Raw genomic sequence first — 14,656 nt, 5'->3', positions numbered from 1 at the left:
AGGCGTGGTGGCGCACGCCTGTAATCCCAGCACTTTGGGAGGCCGAGGTGGGTGGATCACCTGAGGTCAGGAGTTTGAGACCAGCCTGACCAACATGGTGAAACCCCATCTCTACTAAATAAAAAAATTAGCTGGGTTTGGTGGTGCATGCCTGTAATCTCACCTACTTAGGAGGCTGAGGCAGGAAAATCCCTTGAACTTGGGAGACGGAGGTTGCAGTGAGCCAAGATTGTGGCATTGCACTCCAGCTTGGGCAACAAGAGTGAAACTCCATCAAAAAAAAAAAAAAGAAAGAAAGAAAGGAGGGAAGGAAGGAAGGAAGGAGCTGGAGCCGGGTGCCGTGGCTCACGCCTGTAATCCCAGCACTTTGGGAGGTTGAGGCAGGTGGATCGCGAGGTCAGGAGTTCAAGACCAGCCTGGTCAAGATGATGAAACCCCATCTCTACTAAAAATACAAAAAAATTAACCAGGTGTGGTGGTGGGCGCCTGTAATCCCAAGTACTCGGGAGGCTGAGACAGAGAATTGATTGAAGCCGGGAGGCGGAGGTTGCAGTGAGCAGAGATTGCGCCACTGCACTTTAGCCTGTGCGACAGAGGAAGACTCCATCTCAAAAAAAAAAAAAAAGGAGCTGGAGGGTGGAGCCATAGCTGCCCTCACATGTGGGAATGATGCCAGAAGAAGGTGGAAACAAGAAGGAAGTTCCTTCTCTTCTTCCACCTTCATTTATTAGAACACAACTGGAAACCAGCCGACAAGGAGGCCTAGGAAATGTAGTTTGGGAGTCCTGGCCTCAATATCGAAGAGCAGCTGAATGTAGAAGATGGGCTTGGGGCTGTTAGACAGTAAGCAAATCACCAAAACAAAGCTCTTTGTCCGATAAATAAATAAATAGCTGTTTCCTTCCATCAGTGTGTGTGTTAAAAGGCCTAAAATGGACATGATCAGTGTGCATCTTTGCTCCTATGTTCTTATGGGAGCAACTCATGGCACTCTGATTCTAGAATACTTAAAGATATAAATTTCTATAGCATAATATGGCACCAAAACAAGTCAAATACTTTATCTGGTGTTTTTCTTGATGCTCTAGTGTTGGGGGCGAGGGGGGCATTGTGGGAACCGGCTGCTTTGGATTTAGGGCAAAGTTGTATGTCTAAACTGAAAGTCATAGGCACCATTAAGGATAATTTTTTTGTTTTCTTATAATTACAAAATGAGTAATTCATGTATACAGTATTATTATAAAGAGTTTGTACAGTGCAGGAGTGTATAGAGCAAAATATGAGATTTCCCCTTCTTTCCCACTCCCACCTACTATTTCTACTGTACTCCCCAAAGGTGACACCTGGCAACGGTTGGTTACACTGTCTTTTAGTCTTTCAAGAGCAATTCTGACTACAGATGGGTTTCACATACTACCTTTAGGCCCTGACTCCTCTCTCTCTCGATGGTACATTATGATTTCCATCTCTTATCATTTAACTCAAGTTGCAAAACAGATTGAAAGAACAGCTTAATCCTTCACATTATGTGAAATGCAATGGCTTTCTCTATTCTTTTAATGAATAAAAGAAAATTTAGTTATTTGAGATCGTACTCTTAAGACTTATTTATTTCCTTTAATACCTGTCCAAGTGTACAGATATGTTAATATTTTATGTTTATGTGAAGAAATAAGTCCAAGTACAGATAATGAAACTTGTCTCTGCCAGGTAAAGTCCAAACCAAAGAAATTGTTACTATTCGAAAGAAAGCTTTGAAAAGTAAAAAGGCACATTATTGGCTATGCGCAGTGGCTCACGCCTGTAATCCCAGCACTTTGGGAGGCTGAGGCAGGCGGATCACGAGGTCAGGAGATCGAGACCATCCTGGCTAACATGGTGAAACCCTGTCTCTACTAAAAATACAAAAAATTAGTTGGGCGTGGTGGCAGGCACCTGTGGTCCCAGCTACTCGGGAGGCTGAGGCAGGAGAATGGCATAAACCCGGGAGGCGGAGCTTGCAGTGAGCCGAGATCGTGCCACTGCACTCCAGCCTGGGCAACAGAGCCAGACTCCGTCTCTAAATAAATAAATAAAATAAAATACAGTAAAATAAAATAAAATAAAATGACACATTATCTTGGATTCATAATTTATTGACTTAAAATAATAAAGGAACACTAAGGAGATACTTTCAAAACATTTAAGCCTTGAAGACTTTATTTTGATGGCCTTGAAGTCAGCATCAACGTTTATTTGGAAAGAGATTTTTGGAGGGACCTGTCTCCAATCAAAACTAATGATCCTTATGGAGATCATTTTAATGAATTCCAAAAAGAAGAAATAATCAGTCATGTTTGCCAACCATGACGCATTAAAATTAGAAACGAACACTAAACAGATAACAAAATCTAACCATTTGCAAATATTAAAACATTTAAATAACATTTGGATTACAGAAGGAATTCAAGATTATTTCGAAATAAATGACAGCAGGAATCCTATAAATCATCACTATGGGCTGTGGCTGTAGTTATGGTCTAAGAATAATTCCTAACCCTATATTCTTTCATAATTAAGGAAGAAATATTGCAATATAAACACTCAATTTACAAATCTAGAAAAAGAACAACAGATTCAAAAGAAGGAATTACTAATGATGAAAGTATAGATAAATGCATTAGAAAACAAAACAGAGCAATGGCAATAACAAGTAAAGTGGAATTGATAAACCAAAATTGGTTATTTAAAAATACTAAATAATAGACAAGTCTGATTGAGAAAGGCAATATAGAAATTAACAATATTAGAAATGGGAATAGTATATGACCTTTTGAGAAAATTATAAAAGATTCTTGTGACAACTTAATGTTGGTAAATTTTAAAGTCAAAATAATATAGACACTCATGTATATTACCAATACTGATGCAAGAGGGAATATTAAATCTGGGGAAAGAGGTCAGGTGCAATGGCTCACGCCTGTAATCCCAGCACTTTGGGAAGCTGAGGTGGGTAGATGGCTTGAGCCTGGGAGTTCAAACCAGCCTAAGCAACATAACAAGACCCTGTCTCTACAAAAAAAAAAGAAAAAATTAGTCATGTGTGCTGGCACACACCTGAGTCCAAGCTACTTGGGAGGTTGAGGTGGGAGGATCACTTGAGCCCAGGAGGTCACAGTGGCAGTAAGACATGATTTGCCACAGCACTCCAGCTTGGATGACAGAAACCGTCTCTCTAAAAAATAAATACATAAATAAAATAAAAACCTGGAGGAAGAATAAAGTGCAAAAAAAGTAAAAAAAAAAAAAAAAAAAAAAACCTTTCACAAATGTTACAGACTTGGATCATTTTAACAGGAAAGGTTTTCTCAGCATTCATGAAGCGAATAATTCCTATGTTATTTAAAGCATTTAATATTACAAAAAAAGATAAAGATTTTTTTTTTTTTTTTTTGAGATGGAGTTTTGCTGTTGTCTCCTAGGCTTGAGTGCAGTGGTGTGATCTAGGCTCATTGCAACTTCTGTCTCCTGGGTTCAAGCGATTCTCCTGCCTCAGTCTCCTGAGTAGCTGGGACTACAGCCACGCACCACCCCGCCCAGCTAATTTTTGTATTTTTAGTAGAGACGGGGTTTTACCTTGTTGGCCAGGCTGGTCTCAAACTCCTGATCTCAGGTGATCTGCCAGTCTCAGCTTCCCAAAGCGCTGGGATTACAGGCGTGAGCCACTGCGCCCAGCTAAGGTTCTTAATATATTTTAATCAAATAAGCATAACTCTAATACCTAAATTTGAAAGAACACAAGAAAAAAGAGTTATAGAGTAATATGCTTACAAAAATAGATGTAAAAATTCTTAACAAATTTGATAATTAATCAAAGTGTATATATATTTTTAAAAATAATATACCTTTACTGATCTTTTTGTGGTTCATAAGCATGATGACTGGGTCTTCACACAAACGTTTAAGATGTGAGGGAGACACATCTTATTATAATGTCAGCATATTTCCTGTCCAAAGTAAGAAAAATGAAATAAACATTAAAATAATATATTATTATCAAGTAGTGTATGTCACAGAAATTCAAAGTTATTTTAACCTTTGGGGGGAAAATATGGTATCAAGATAGATAGTAAAAAGTATTGCATTTGGTAAAAATCAGAAGCCATTCCAAGCATCAACATGATAAAAAGCATTTATAAGAAACCAAACTAAAGGCTGGGTGTGGTGGCTCACACCTGTAATCCCAGTACTTTGGGAGGCTGAAGTGGGTGGATCACTTGAGGTCAGGAGTTTGAGATCAGCCTGGCCAACGTGGTGAAATCCCATCTCTACTGAAAATACAAAAATAAGCCAGGCATGATGGCACATGCCTGTAGTCCCAGCTAATCGGGAGGCTAAGGCAGGAGAATCACTTGAACCCGGGTGGTGGAGGTTGCAGTGAGCTTAGATTGCACAACTGCACTCCAGCCTGGACAACAGAGTGAGACTCTGTTTCAAAAATAAATAAATAAATAAAAGAAACCAAACTAAACTTCTACTTGAAGACGAAATGCTAGAGATATTCCAGAGTCAGAAATCAAGTAAGGATGAATATTTTCATAGGCTTATTCAGTGTTGTTTGCCTTTACTGGCCAGGACACAAAGCAAGAAATGAAGTGTAAATATTTAAAAACAAAGCAAAATTGCTTTTATTCATAGATAATATGCATGTCCACCTTTAAAATTCTAGCAGAAACAGGGAGGCTGAGGAGGGAGAATCGCTTGAATCCCAGAGGAGGAGGTTGCGGTAACCTGAGATCGCACCACTGCACTCCAGCATGGGCAACAAGAGCGAAACTCCATCTCAAAAAAAAAAAAAAAAAAAAAAAAAAAAGCAGAAACCACTGAAAATCCAAGTGAAAGAATATAATATAAATATAGAGGAATCAATAACTTATCTATATATTATCAATAAACAAAATATAAAGGTACACAACCCATTCACAATAGTAGCAAAAACTATAAAACAACACAATTGAACTTCAGAAATAATATGTAACTCCTATTTGAAAACAATATAAAAACTTACCTTACATAAAATATAAGACCTCCAGGCGGCCGGGAGCATTGGCTCACACCTGTAATCCCAGCACTTTGGGAGGCCGAGGTGGGTGGATCATGAGGTTAAGATATCCAGACCATCCTGGCCAACATGGTGAAACCCCGTCTCTACTAAAAAATACAAAAATTAGCTGGGCATGGTGGCATGCACCTGTAGTCCCAGCATCTTAGGAGGCTGAGGCAGGGAGAATCGCTTGAACCCGGAGGCGGAGGTTGCAGTGAGCCGAGATCACGCCACTGCACTCCAGCCTGGGCGACAGAGTGAGAGTCCTGAGACTCCGTCTGAAAATAAATAAATAAATAAATAAATAACCTCCATGCATGGTCGTGCACATCTGTATTTTCAGCTGCTCAGGGGGCTGAGGCAGGAGGATCACATGAGCCCAGGAGTCTTGGGCTGTAGTGCACTATACCAATAGGGTGTCCACAGTAAGTTCAGCATCAATATGGTGACCTGCCAGGGGCAGGGGACCGTCAGGTTGCCTAAGGAGTGGTGAACTGGCTCAGGTCAGAAAAGGAGCAGGTCAAAATTGCCATGCTGATCACTAATGGGATCAACTTTGTGAATAGCCACTGTACTCTAGCCTGGGCAACATAGCAAGATCTCGTCTAGCAAATAAATAAAATATGATACTGTAATAAATGGAAAATTATTTAATATTCCTACACAGGAATACTACGTAGTAAAAAGACAACAATTTCCTGAAAATGAATACAAATATTTAAAGAAATTCCAATAAAAATTCCAACGTGATTTTTATCAGTTGATGGGGGCTAACAGGACAAACTTGACAATTTGATGTTAAAGTTTACTTAGAAGTTAATACTCCAAAATAACCTAGATATTTTTGGGGTTTTTGTTCTGTTTTTAAATTACTATTTTTTTTTTTTTTTTTTTTTTTTGAGAAACTCTTACTCTGTCACTCAGGCTGGAGTGCAGTGGCATGATCACGGCTCACTGCAGCCTCTAACTCTCAGGCTCAAGCAATCCTCCTTCAGATCCCGAGTAGCTGGGAGTACAGGCGCATGCCACTATGCCCAGCTATTTTTTTTTTCTTATTTTTTGTAGAGACGGGGTCTTGCTATGTTGCCCAGGCTGGTCTTTAACTCTTGGGCCCAAGTGATCCTCTCACCTCGGTCTCCCAAAGTGCTAGGATTACAGGCATGAGCCACCTCACCTAGCCTAATTATATTTTTTTAAAAAAAGAACTACAGGAGGAGACTTGCCATATAAAATATCAAGATTGATTACAGAATTTTATTAGGAAAGGCCAGGCACGCAACCAGCACTTTGAGAGGCTGAGGCGGGCAGATCAGCTGAGGATGGGAGTTCAAGACTAGCCTGGCCAATATTGCGAAACCCCGTCTCTACTAAAAATACAAAAATTAGCCAGGCGTGGTGGCACACACCTACAATTGGAGCTACTTGGGAGGCTGAGGCCGGAGCGTCACTTGAACTCGGGAGGTGGAGGTTGCGCTGAGCCGAGATCACACCACTGCACTCCAACCTGGGCAGCAGAGTGAAACTCCATCTCAAAAAAAAAAAAAAAAAAGATCATATTTAGGAAAAAGGAGAGGGAAGGTCAATAAGCCCAGCAGATCAATAGGCCAGCAACAGGTCTGTATATATGTGTCACTTAATGACAGGGATACACCTGGGAAAATGTGTTATTAGGTGATTTTGTCGTTGTGTGGACATCACAGAAGCTACACAAACCTAGAAGGTAGAGCATACTACACAGTTAGGCTATATAGTACGGCCCATTGTTCCTAGGCTATAAACCTGTACAACTTATGACTATGCCGAACACTGTGGGCCATTGTAACACGATGTTAAGTATTTGTGTATCTAACCATAGAAAATGTACAGTAAAAATATAGTACAAAAGACACAAAGTGGTACTTCTGCACAGGGCAGTTCCATTATAATCTTATGATCACTATTGTATGTGTGCTGTATCGTTAACAGAAATGTCACTGTGTGTGTCATGACTGTATATGGGAATGCCTATATGAGAATGTATGGGAAAATATATGTGAGTAAAGTTTGGTATCAGATAAAGCTGGCATCTCAAATAAAAACGGAAAATTAGTTAAAAAATGGAGCCAGATCCATTGATAACCCAAGGGAGGTAGTGTAGGAGGGTAATATGAGATCTCTACATATGTATCTTCGACACAAACATTTCAGGATGGTGGATTTAAGAATTAAATACGAGAAAAAGATAACATGAAAGCATAAAAGAAAATACAAGAAGACTTTAAAAAAATATGCTTAGAGAAAAAGCCTTTCCAAACCATAAATGCTGGATGTGACTACCTAAGATTCTCTCCAATGAAGGGCAAAGTTCAAAAGACACATGATAAACGAGAGAAAACATCTGCAGTATATGTAACAGAGAAAGAATTTAGGTTCATAAGATATAAAGAGATCCTATGATTAAGAAAATAAAAAACAGCCTAATTAGGGAGGAGACTAGTAAAGGATATGAACAGACAATTTACAGATAGAAACAAAGTCAATACATATTTTTGGCCGGGTGCAGTGGCTCACGCCTGTAACCTCAGCAATTTGGGAGGCCGAGGCACTCAGATCATGAGGTCAGGAGTTCGAGATCAGCCTGACCAACATGGTGAAATCTCATCTCTACTAAAAATACAAAAATTAGCTGGGCATGGTGACACATGTCTGTAATCCCAGCTACTTGGGAGGCTGAGGCAGGAGAATCGCTTGAACCCGGGAAGCGGAGGTTGCAGTGACCGAGATTGAGCCACTGCACTTCAGCCTGGGTGACACAGCAAGACTCTGTCTCAAAAAAAAAAAAAAGGATGTGTGTGTATATGTATATATGTGTGTGTGTGTGTGTGTGTGTGTGTGTGTGTATACACACTTTTTTTTTTTTTTTACTTGTGATACATTAGCAAAAATTTAAAAGTTTCCCGATATTTAGTACTGGTGAAGGTATAGGGAATTGGAAACTCTTATGCACGGACTATGAAAGGATGATAAATGATTTGATGAGATAACCTTTAAAGTTGCACATGCCCAATATTTTCCACCTAGGATTTCTACTTCTAAGAATTTTTCCTAAACAATATTTGTACAAGTATTCAAAAGGATACATATGGAATACTATTTGTAATATCATACATAATAGCAATAAAAAGCAAATTACTTTGATGCCTATTGCTTAGTCATTAAAAGAAATATCCTCATCCCTATAATCCCAGTACTTTAGGAGTTGGGGCGGGAGGATTGCTTGAACACAGTCATTTGAGGCCAGTCTGGGCAACATAGGGGGACCACCCCCTACAAAAAAATAAGAAAAATTAGCTGGGCATGGTGGCATGTACCTGTAGTCCCAGCTGCTTGGGAGGATGAGAAGGGAGGATTGCTTGAACCCAGGAGGTTGACGCTGCAGTGAGCTGTGTTTGCACCACTGCATTCCAGCCTGGGCAACAGAGTGAGATCCTGTGTCAAAAAAAGAAAAGAAATACTTCTGTAGTCAACAAAAGGACTGAGTTGTATTTACTGACACGATAAAATGTGCAGAGATAGTAGTAGTGTCAATGAATAAAGCATTGCAGAAGAAACATACATAGTATAATCTCGTGTGTAATTTCAGTATTAATAATCATTTAAATATATATATACATCTAGACATATATATAAAAGGATATAGACAAATATACATCAAATAATTTACAATGATTCTTAGACTTTCTACATTATATATTTCTGTATTTTAATTTTATTTTTTTTTTTTTTTTTTTTTTTTTTTTTTTTTTTTTTTTTTTTTATTTTTTTTTTATTTATTATATTATTATACTTTAAGTTGTAGGGTACATGTGCATAACGTGCAGGTTTGTTACATATGTATACTTGTGCCATGTTGCTGTGCTGCACCCATCAACTCGTCATTTACATCAGGTATAACTCCCAATGCAATCCCTCCCCCCTCCCCCCTCCCCTGTATTTTAATTTTATACAGCTTACATTGAATTGTTTTTATATTTAGAAACAACATTTCTTAAACACATAGTAGGAAAAAGGAATAAACCTAATAATTCTAAAATTTTCTTCAAATTTAGATTGGGACTAATCTGTTGCATAGGTTATTAGTTCTATATGGGCATATTTTCTATATAGCTGTAATATATACATAGCTATTTAGAAACTATGGAGTGATATTCAAAGTCAATTCTTTATTTAAGGGGAGAAAGATGAAGACACTCTATGGTTTATCTTAATAAGGTTAATATCTAAATCTCCCAATGACAACAATTATAATTACAATACATAAATTTTCCTCTTTATTTTGTATGTTGTTATCTTCAAATTCAAAAATTCCAGGCCGGGCATGGTGGCTCATGCCTGTAATCTCAACGCTTTGGGAGGCCCAGGCAGACAGAACACTTGAGATCGGGAGTTTGAGACCAGCCTGGCCAACTTGGCAAAACCCTGTCTCCACTAAAAATACAAAAATTAGCCGGGCATGGTGGCACACCTGTAATCTCAGCTATTCGGGAGGCTGAAGCAGGAGAATCCCTTGAACCCGGGAGGTGGAGGTTGGAGTGAGCCAAGACCACACCACAGCACTCCAGCCCAGGCGACAGAGGGAGATTCCATAAAAGAAAAAACTTCTGAGAACACATTTCCATGTAGACTCCATTCTAATACAGCATTTACAGTAAGATACTTAAGTCTAAGTACAGACTTGCAAATGTATGGAAGAATCATAGACATTTATCAGCTACCTTGAGAGTGAATAAAATTGCTTTTTACTAAGAGCAACAGAGTCAAAGAGCATGCAGCAAAGGTAGTGTCGGCTCTCAGAAAATACACAAATACTGACTAAGGAGGTTACAAATTACAAAACATTCCAGTAATATTAGAGGTCTTTCTGATAAAATGTCATGTTCATTTTTCAAGCAAGATGACTGAAATGGAACTACTCTATTTGATGATTTCTCCAGGTGGATGATGCTGAAGAACCTGACAAAACAGGAGAGAATAAAGCACCCAGTAAGTTCCAGTCCGTGGGAGTGCAAGTAGAAGAGGAGAAGTGGTAAGTCCACGTGCATATGCATCCTCTTTTGTCCTGATGTTGTGAAGTAACGTAAAAGTATTTTTCCCCATGATAAATCTACAAAATTCAATGATATTTTCCACTAAGTTTTGGGAGTATTTAAAGGGTGAAGTTGAATCAATATTAGTTGATTCTCTCCTGTACTTTTAATACTAGAGACCACTCCATTTGAGTTTTACTAGAATAGTACTGTAAGCGTATTACACACATATAAATACTGTGTGCAGTACTCTTGGGTTGCCAAAGTATACCTTTGGGGAAAAAAAAAAAAAACCTTCCCATTTTTATGAGAAGAAAATTTACCTTATTTCTATTTCTATTCCCAGCACTTAATAGTGTCTGGTGTTTAGTGTGTGCTCCATGAATGATGAATGAATGAATGAATGAATGAGGAAGATATTCCCTATCATTATCCTGAATCACCAGTCCTTTAGATTACTCTTTACCTACTTTAGAGCCTCAGTATCTATAAATGGGAAATGTAGGATTTCATAAAATTACAGAATTTGGGGTCAATAATTTCATTTTGTAAATGAGAACTTGATGGAGAAAGTCGTGTGAATTTCTCAAACTGGGAGGTTCCTGGTGGGTAGAACCATGTTTTATTGATAGTAGTGTCCCCCAGCTTCCAGCGTTGTGATTTGCACCTACTAAATATACAATAAATGTTGGCTAAATAAAGTAAAACTGGAGTTATGGTAAGAGAAAACGCTCTAAATTATAAATCAGTGTATCATCTCAACTTTGCTACTAACTTTCTGTGTGTTAATTAGGAAGAATCATTTGAATGTCACCTATCCATCCTTCCATTATCCATCCATTCAATAAAATCTATGGAATGCCTCCTATAATCAAGGCTACATGTAACACAAACTGAAAATCTGAAAAGGAGGAATTTATCAGTTTATGGAAGTGGTCCTGTTTTAGAACCTCTCACTATTGATTGACACTGTACTTTTAAGAGGTGTGTATATATATCATATACATATAGTTAATATATATTAATAAAATATATAATATGTGTATATGTAATATATATATATAGTGTGTGTGTGTATAATATGACAAAAACCTTAATTACTTTTGCACCAACCTAATATAATTATGCAATGCTGGAAGCCCAGAAAACTGGTACGATCATTCTGGAAATAAATATGACAAAAGTTAGCAATAATTATACATCTATCCATACCAATTGACCCAAAAATCACACTCATAGGGCTTGAATTAAATTACTCAATGAAAGGTAAACAATTGTGAAACATTATTTATCATTGTAAAAGAAAAACACTAATTATCAAATAACCACTAATAGCATGCTTTTGTAATTTATAGCACCCCACCAAGGTAAACTATTATACAGCTATTAAATATCATTTTATTTAAAAGGTGGAGAAACATGGGAAAATTCCCATGATACAATGTTAGGTGAAAAAGTTAAATATATAATATCCATGCATAGTGTTCATGCAGATGGACAAGGACTGAAATATAATACGTATAAATGGTAGGTTTAGGAGTGACTTTTTTCTTCTACTCTAAAAAGTTTTAGTAATCATTGTTTTTTTGTTTTTTGTGTGTGTTTTTTGAGACGGAATCTCGCTCTGTCACCCAGGCTGGGGTGCAGTAGCACAATCTTGGCTCACTGCAACCTCCACCTCCTGGGTTGAAACGATTCTCCTGACTCAGCCTCCCGAGTAGCTGGGACTACAGGCGCATACCATCATGCCCAGCTGATTTTTGTATTTTTAGTAGAGACAGGGTTTCACCGTGTTGGCCAGGATGGTTTCGATCATCTTGACCTTGTGATCCACCTGCCTTGGCCTCCCAAAGTGCTGGAATTACAGGCATGAGCCACCATGGCGGGCCAATAATCATTGCTTTAATGTCCTACGCATATGTTTCTTTATTAAGTGTTTTAGAAAAAGTTTTGAAAGTATACATTTAGTAGACATTAAAGAAAATGTATTCCTCGCCGTGGGCAGTGGCTCACACCTGTAATCCTAGCACTTCAGGAGGCCGAGGCGGGTGGATCTCCTGAGGTAAGGAGTTCAAGACCAATCTGACCAACATGGTGAAACCCGTCTCTACTAAAAATACAAAAATTAGCTGGGTGTGGTGGTGGGTGCCTGTAATCCCAGGAACTCGGGAGGCTGAGGCAGGAGAATCGCTTTAACCAAGGAGGCAGAGATTGCAGTGAGCCGAGATCACACCATTGTACTCCAGCCTGGGTGGCAGAGCAGACTCCGTCTTAAAAAGAAGAAGATAATATAGTCCTCCATCTCCCACCAGCCCAGCTCGGTGCCTTTTCTCAATGATATAGTTAGTTGTTGACAGCACAGACTCTGGAGCCAGAGCACCAAATCCTGGCTCTGCCCCTTACTAGCCAAGGGGCCATAAGCAAATTACTACCCATCTTTGTGCTTTAGTTTCCTTATATATAAAAAGGGGGTTACAGGCAGTTTCCACTATAAGCTAAAAGGAACTCAGAAGTCACCACTCCATCTTAACAAGTAAAAATCTCAGCAAACTAAAAAATCAACATCTCTTTGTGTATCTATCAGAGAAAGGAGGTCACAGGGCACACTGCTTCTCCCAAAATTGGAGAAACAGACAGACAGATACAGATAATTACAACCTACTGGAGTAGAAACATAAGTAGAAATCTCTGCAGGAACCCGCACAGGGTAAGAAAACATAAGCAGTAACTGAAGAATTGTTGGAGGCTCAATATTGACATCTCTGAGAGTTAAAAGCTCCAGCGAAACCCAGTCAGAGGGAGACCTCACACTTTTATGAGTTTTACCTCCAGGAACTCTACCAGGTCCTCATAGTGAATATCAGAGAAAAAAATTTCCTTGTGCTTCCAGGAGGGGGAAGGAAAAAAGAACTGCTTTGAAATATGCCAGCATGTTCTCTCTTATTCACAAGCCCTGCACGCAGCAGACACTATTTTACCAGAACCTTTTGCTGGCTGGGGTTTTATCAGAGCCTAGAACCTACCTGGGGGAAGGAAAACACTCAGCTCTAGTTCCCTCTAGCCTTCCACATGGGGGAAGGGACATACCCAACCTCAGCCCCCTTTAGGCATCTTGTCCCACACAAGAGAAAAAAAAACACACACAACTGAGAAACACTGATGAAGTTCACAGTCCAGGAGCACAGGCTCACCAAAGGCTGAGACTAATCATAGAACTGTAGAGCGCTTTTCCCTCACCTGACCAGTACATTACTAAATGCCAATTTCCCACAGTTCCTTTCACCCAGTACGTCATGCCCACTTTTCAAAAAATTACAAGACATACTGAAGGGTAAAAAACACAGTTTGAACAGATGGAACAAGCATCAGAACCAGAGTCAAATATGGCAGGAATGTTGGAATTACCAGGCCAAGATTTTGTTGAAATTATGATTAATAGTCTAAGGGTGCTAATGAAAGAAGCAGAACATGCAGAGAGATGGAGAATGAAAAAGAATTCTAAGAGAGAATTAAAAAGAAATGCTGGAGATAAAAAACACTCTAATAGAAACAAAGAATATCTTTGATGGGCTCATTAGTAAACTGGACACTAATGTCTACATTTGAGGATATAACAATAGAAACTTCCAAAACTGAAAAGCAAAGAGAAAAAAGACTGATAAAAAGTCAGAACAGATTATCTGAGAACAGTGAGACAGCTACAACAGGTGTACTTTATATGAGAGAGGAATACAAGGAGAGGAAGGAGAAAGGAGCAGAAGTAATGTTAGAAGCAATAATAACAGAATTCCCCCAAATTAATGTCAGACACCTCAGATTCAGGAAGCTCAGAGAATACTAAGCAAGAGAAATGCTGAAACAAGCAAACAAACAAACAAAAAACAAAATACTACACCTGAGCATATCATATTCAAACTTCAGAAAAATAAAAGACTTTAAAAATATTGAAAAAAATGAGAGGGAAAGAACATCTTACCTATAAAGGAGCAAGGATAAGAATTAGGCCAGGTGCAGTGGCTCACACCTGTAATCCCACAATTTTGGGAGGCTGAGGTGGGCAGATCACTTCAGTCCAGGGGTTCGAGACCAACCTGGGCAACATGGCAAAATCCCATCTTTACAAAAAATTATCTGGCTGTGGTGCGTACCTGCAGTCCCAGTCACTCAGTAGGCTGAAGTGGAAAGATTGCTTGAGCCTGGGAAGTGGAGGTTGTAGTAAGCTGAGATCACACCACTGCATTCCAGCCTCAGCGACAGAGAGAGACCTTGTCTCAAAAATAAACAAACAGAACAAACAAACAAACAAAAAAGATAAAAGATAAGAGTTAAATCTGGCCAGGCGCAGTGGCTCATGCCTGTAATCCCAACACTTTGGGAGACCAAGGCAGGCAGATCACCTAAGGTCAGGAGTTTGAGACCGGCCTAGCCAACATTGTGAAACCCCGTCTCTACTAAAAATACAAAAATTAGCAAGGCATGGTGGCAGGCACCTGTAATCTCAGCTACT

At 39.0% G+C, this 14,656-nt stretch overlaps 1 protein-coding gene and 1 non-coding gene across 18 annotated transcripts in view; both read left to right on the top strand.

Annotated features, from left to right (window-relative positions):
• The window catches only part of DLGAP1 (DLG associated protein 1), a 959,039-nt gene that overhangs the window by 874,390 nt on the left and 69,993 nt on the right, over positions 1-14,656 (top strand). For all 17 annotated transcript variants that reach the window (XM_050767436.1, XM_050767440.1, XM_050767437.1 and 14 more), the window contains one exon: positions 10,057-10,148. In XM_050767436.1, the coding sequence (XP_050623393.1) occupies positions 10,057-10,148 (92 nt within the window). The remainder of the gene's footprint in view (positions 1-10,056; positions 10,149-14,656) is intronic.
• LOC126941607 (small nucleolar RNA U13) lies at positions 3,893-3,996 on the top strand. The gene has a single exon (XR_007721386.1). It is a non-coding gene; the product is annotated as a small nucleolar RNA U13 (small nucleolar RNA).

The sequence above is a fragment of the Macaca thibetana genome, chromosome 18 (genome assembly GCF_024542745.1).
Source record: "Macaca thibetana thibetana isolate TM-01 chromosome 18, ASM2454274v1, whole genome shotgun sequence".
In the NCBI taxonomy this organism is placed as follows: Eukaryota; Metazoa; Chordata; class Mammalia; order Primates; family Cercopithecidae; genus Macaca; species Macaca thibetana.
The sequence above is the reverse complement of the archived record's forward strand: the minus strand, read 5'-3'. Positions and strand labels throughout refer to the sequence as shown.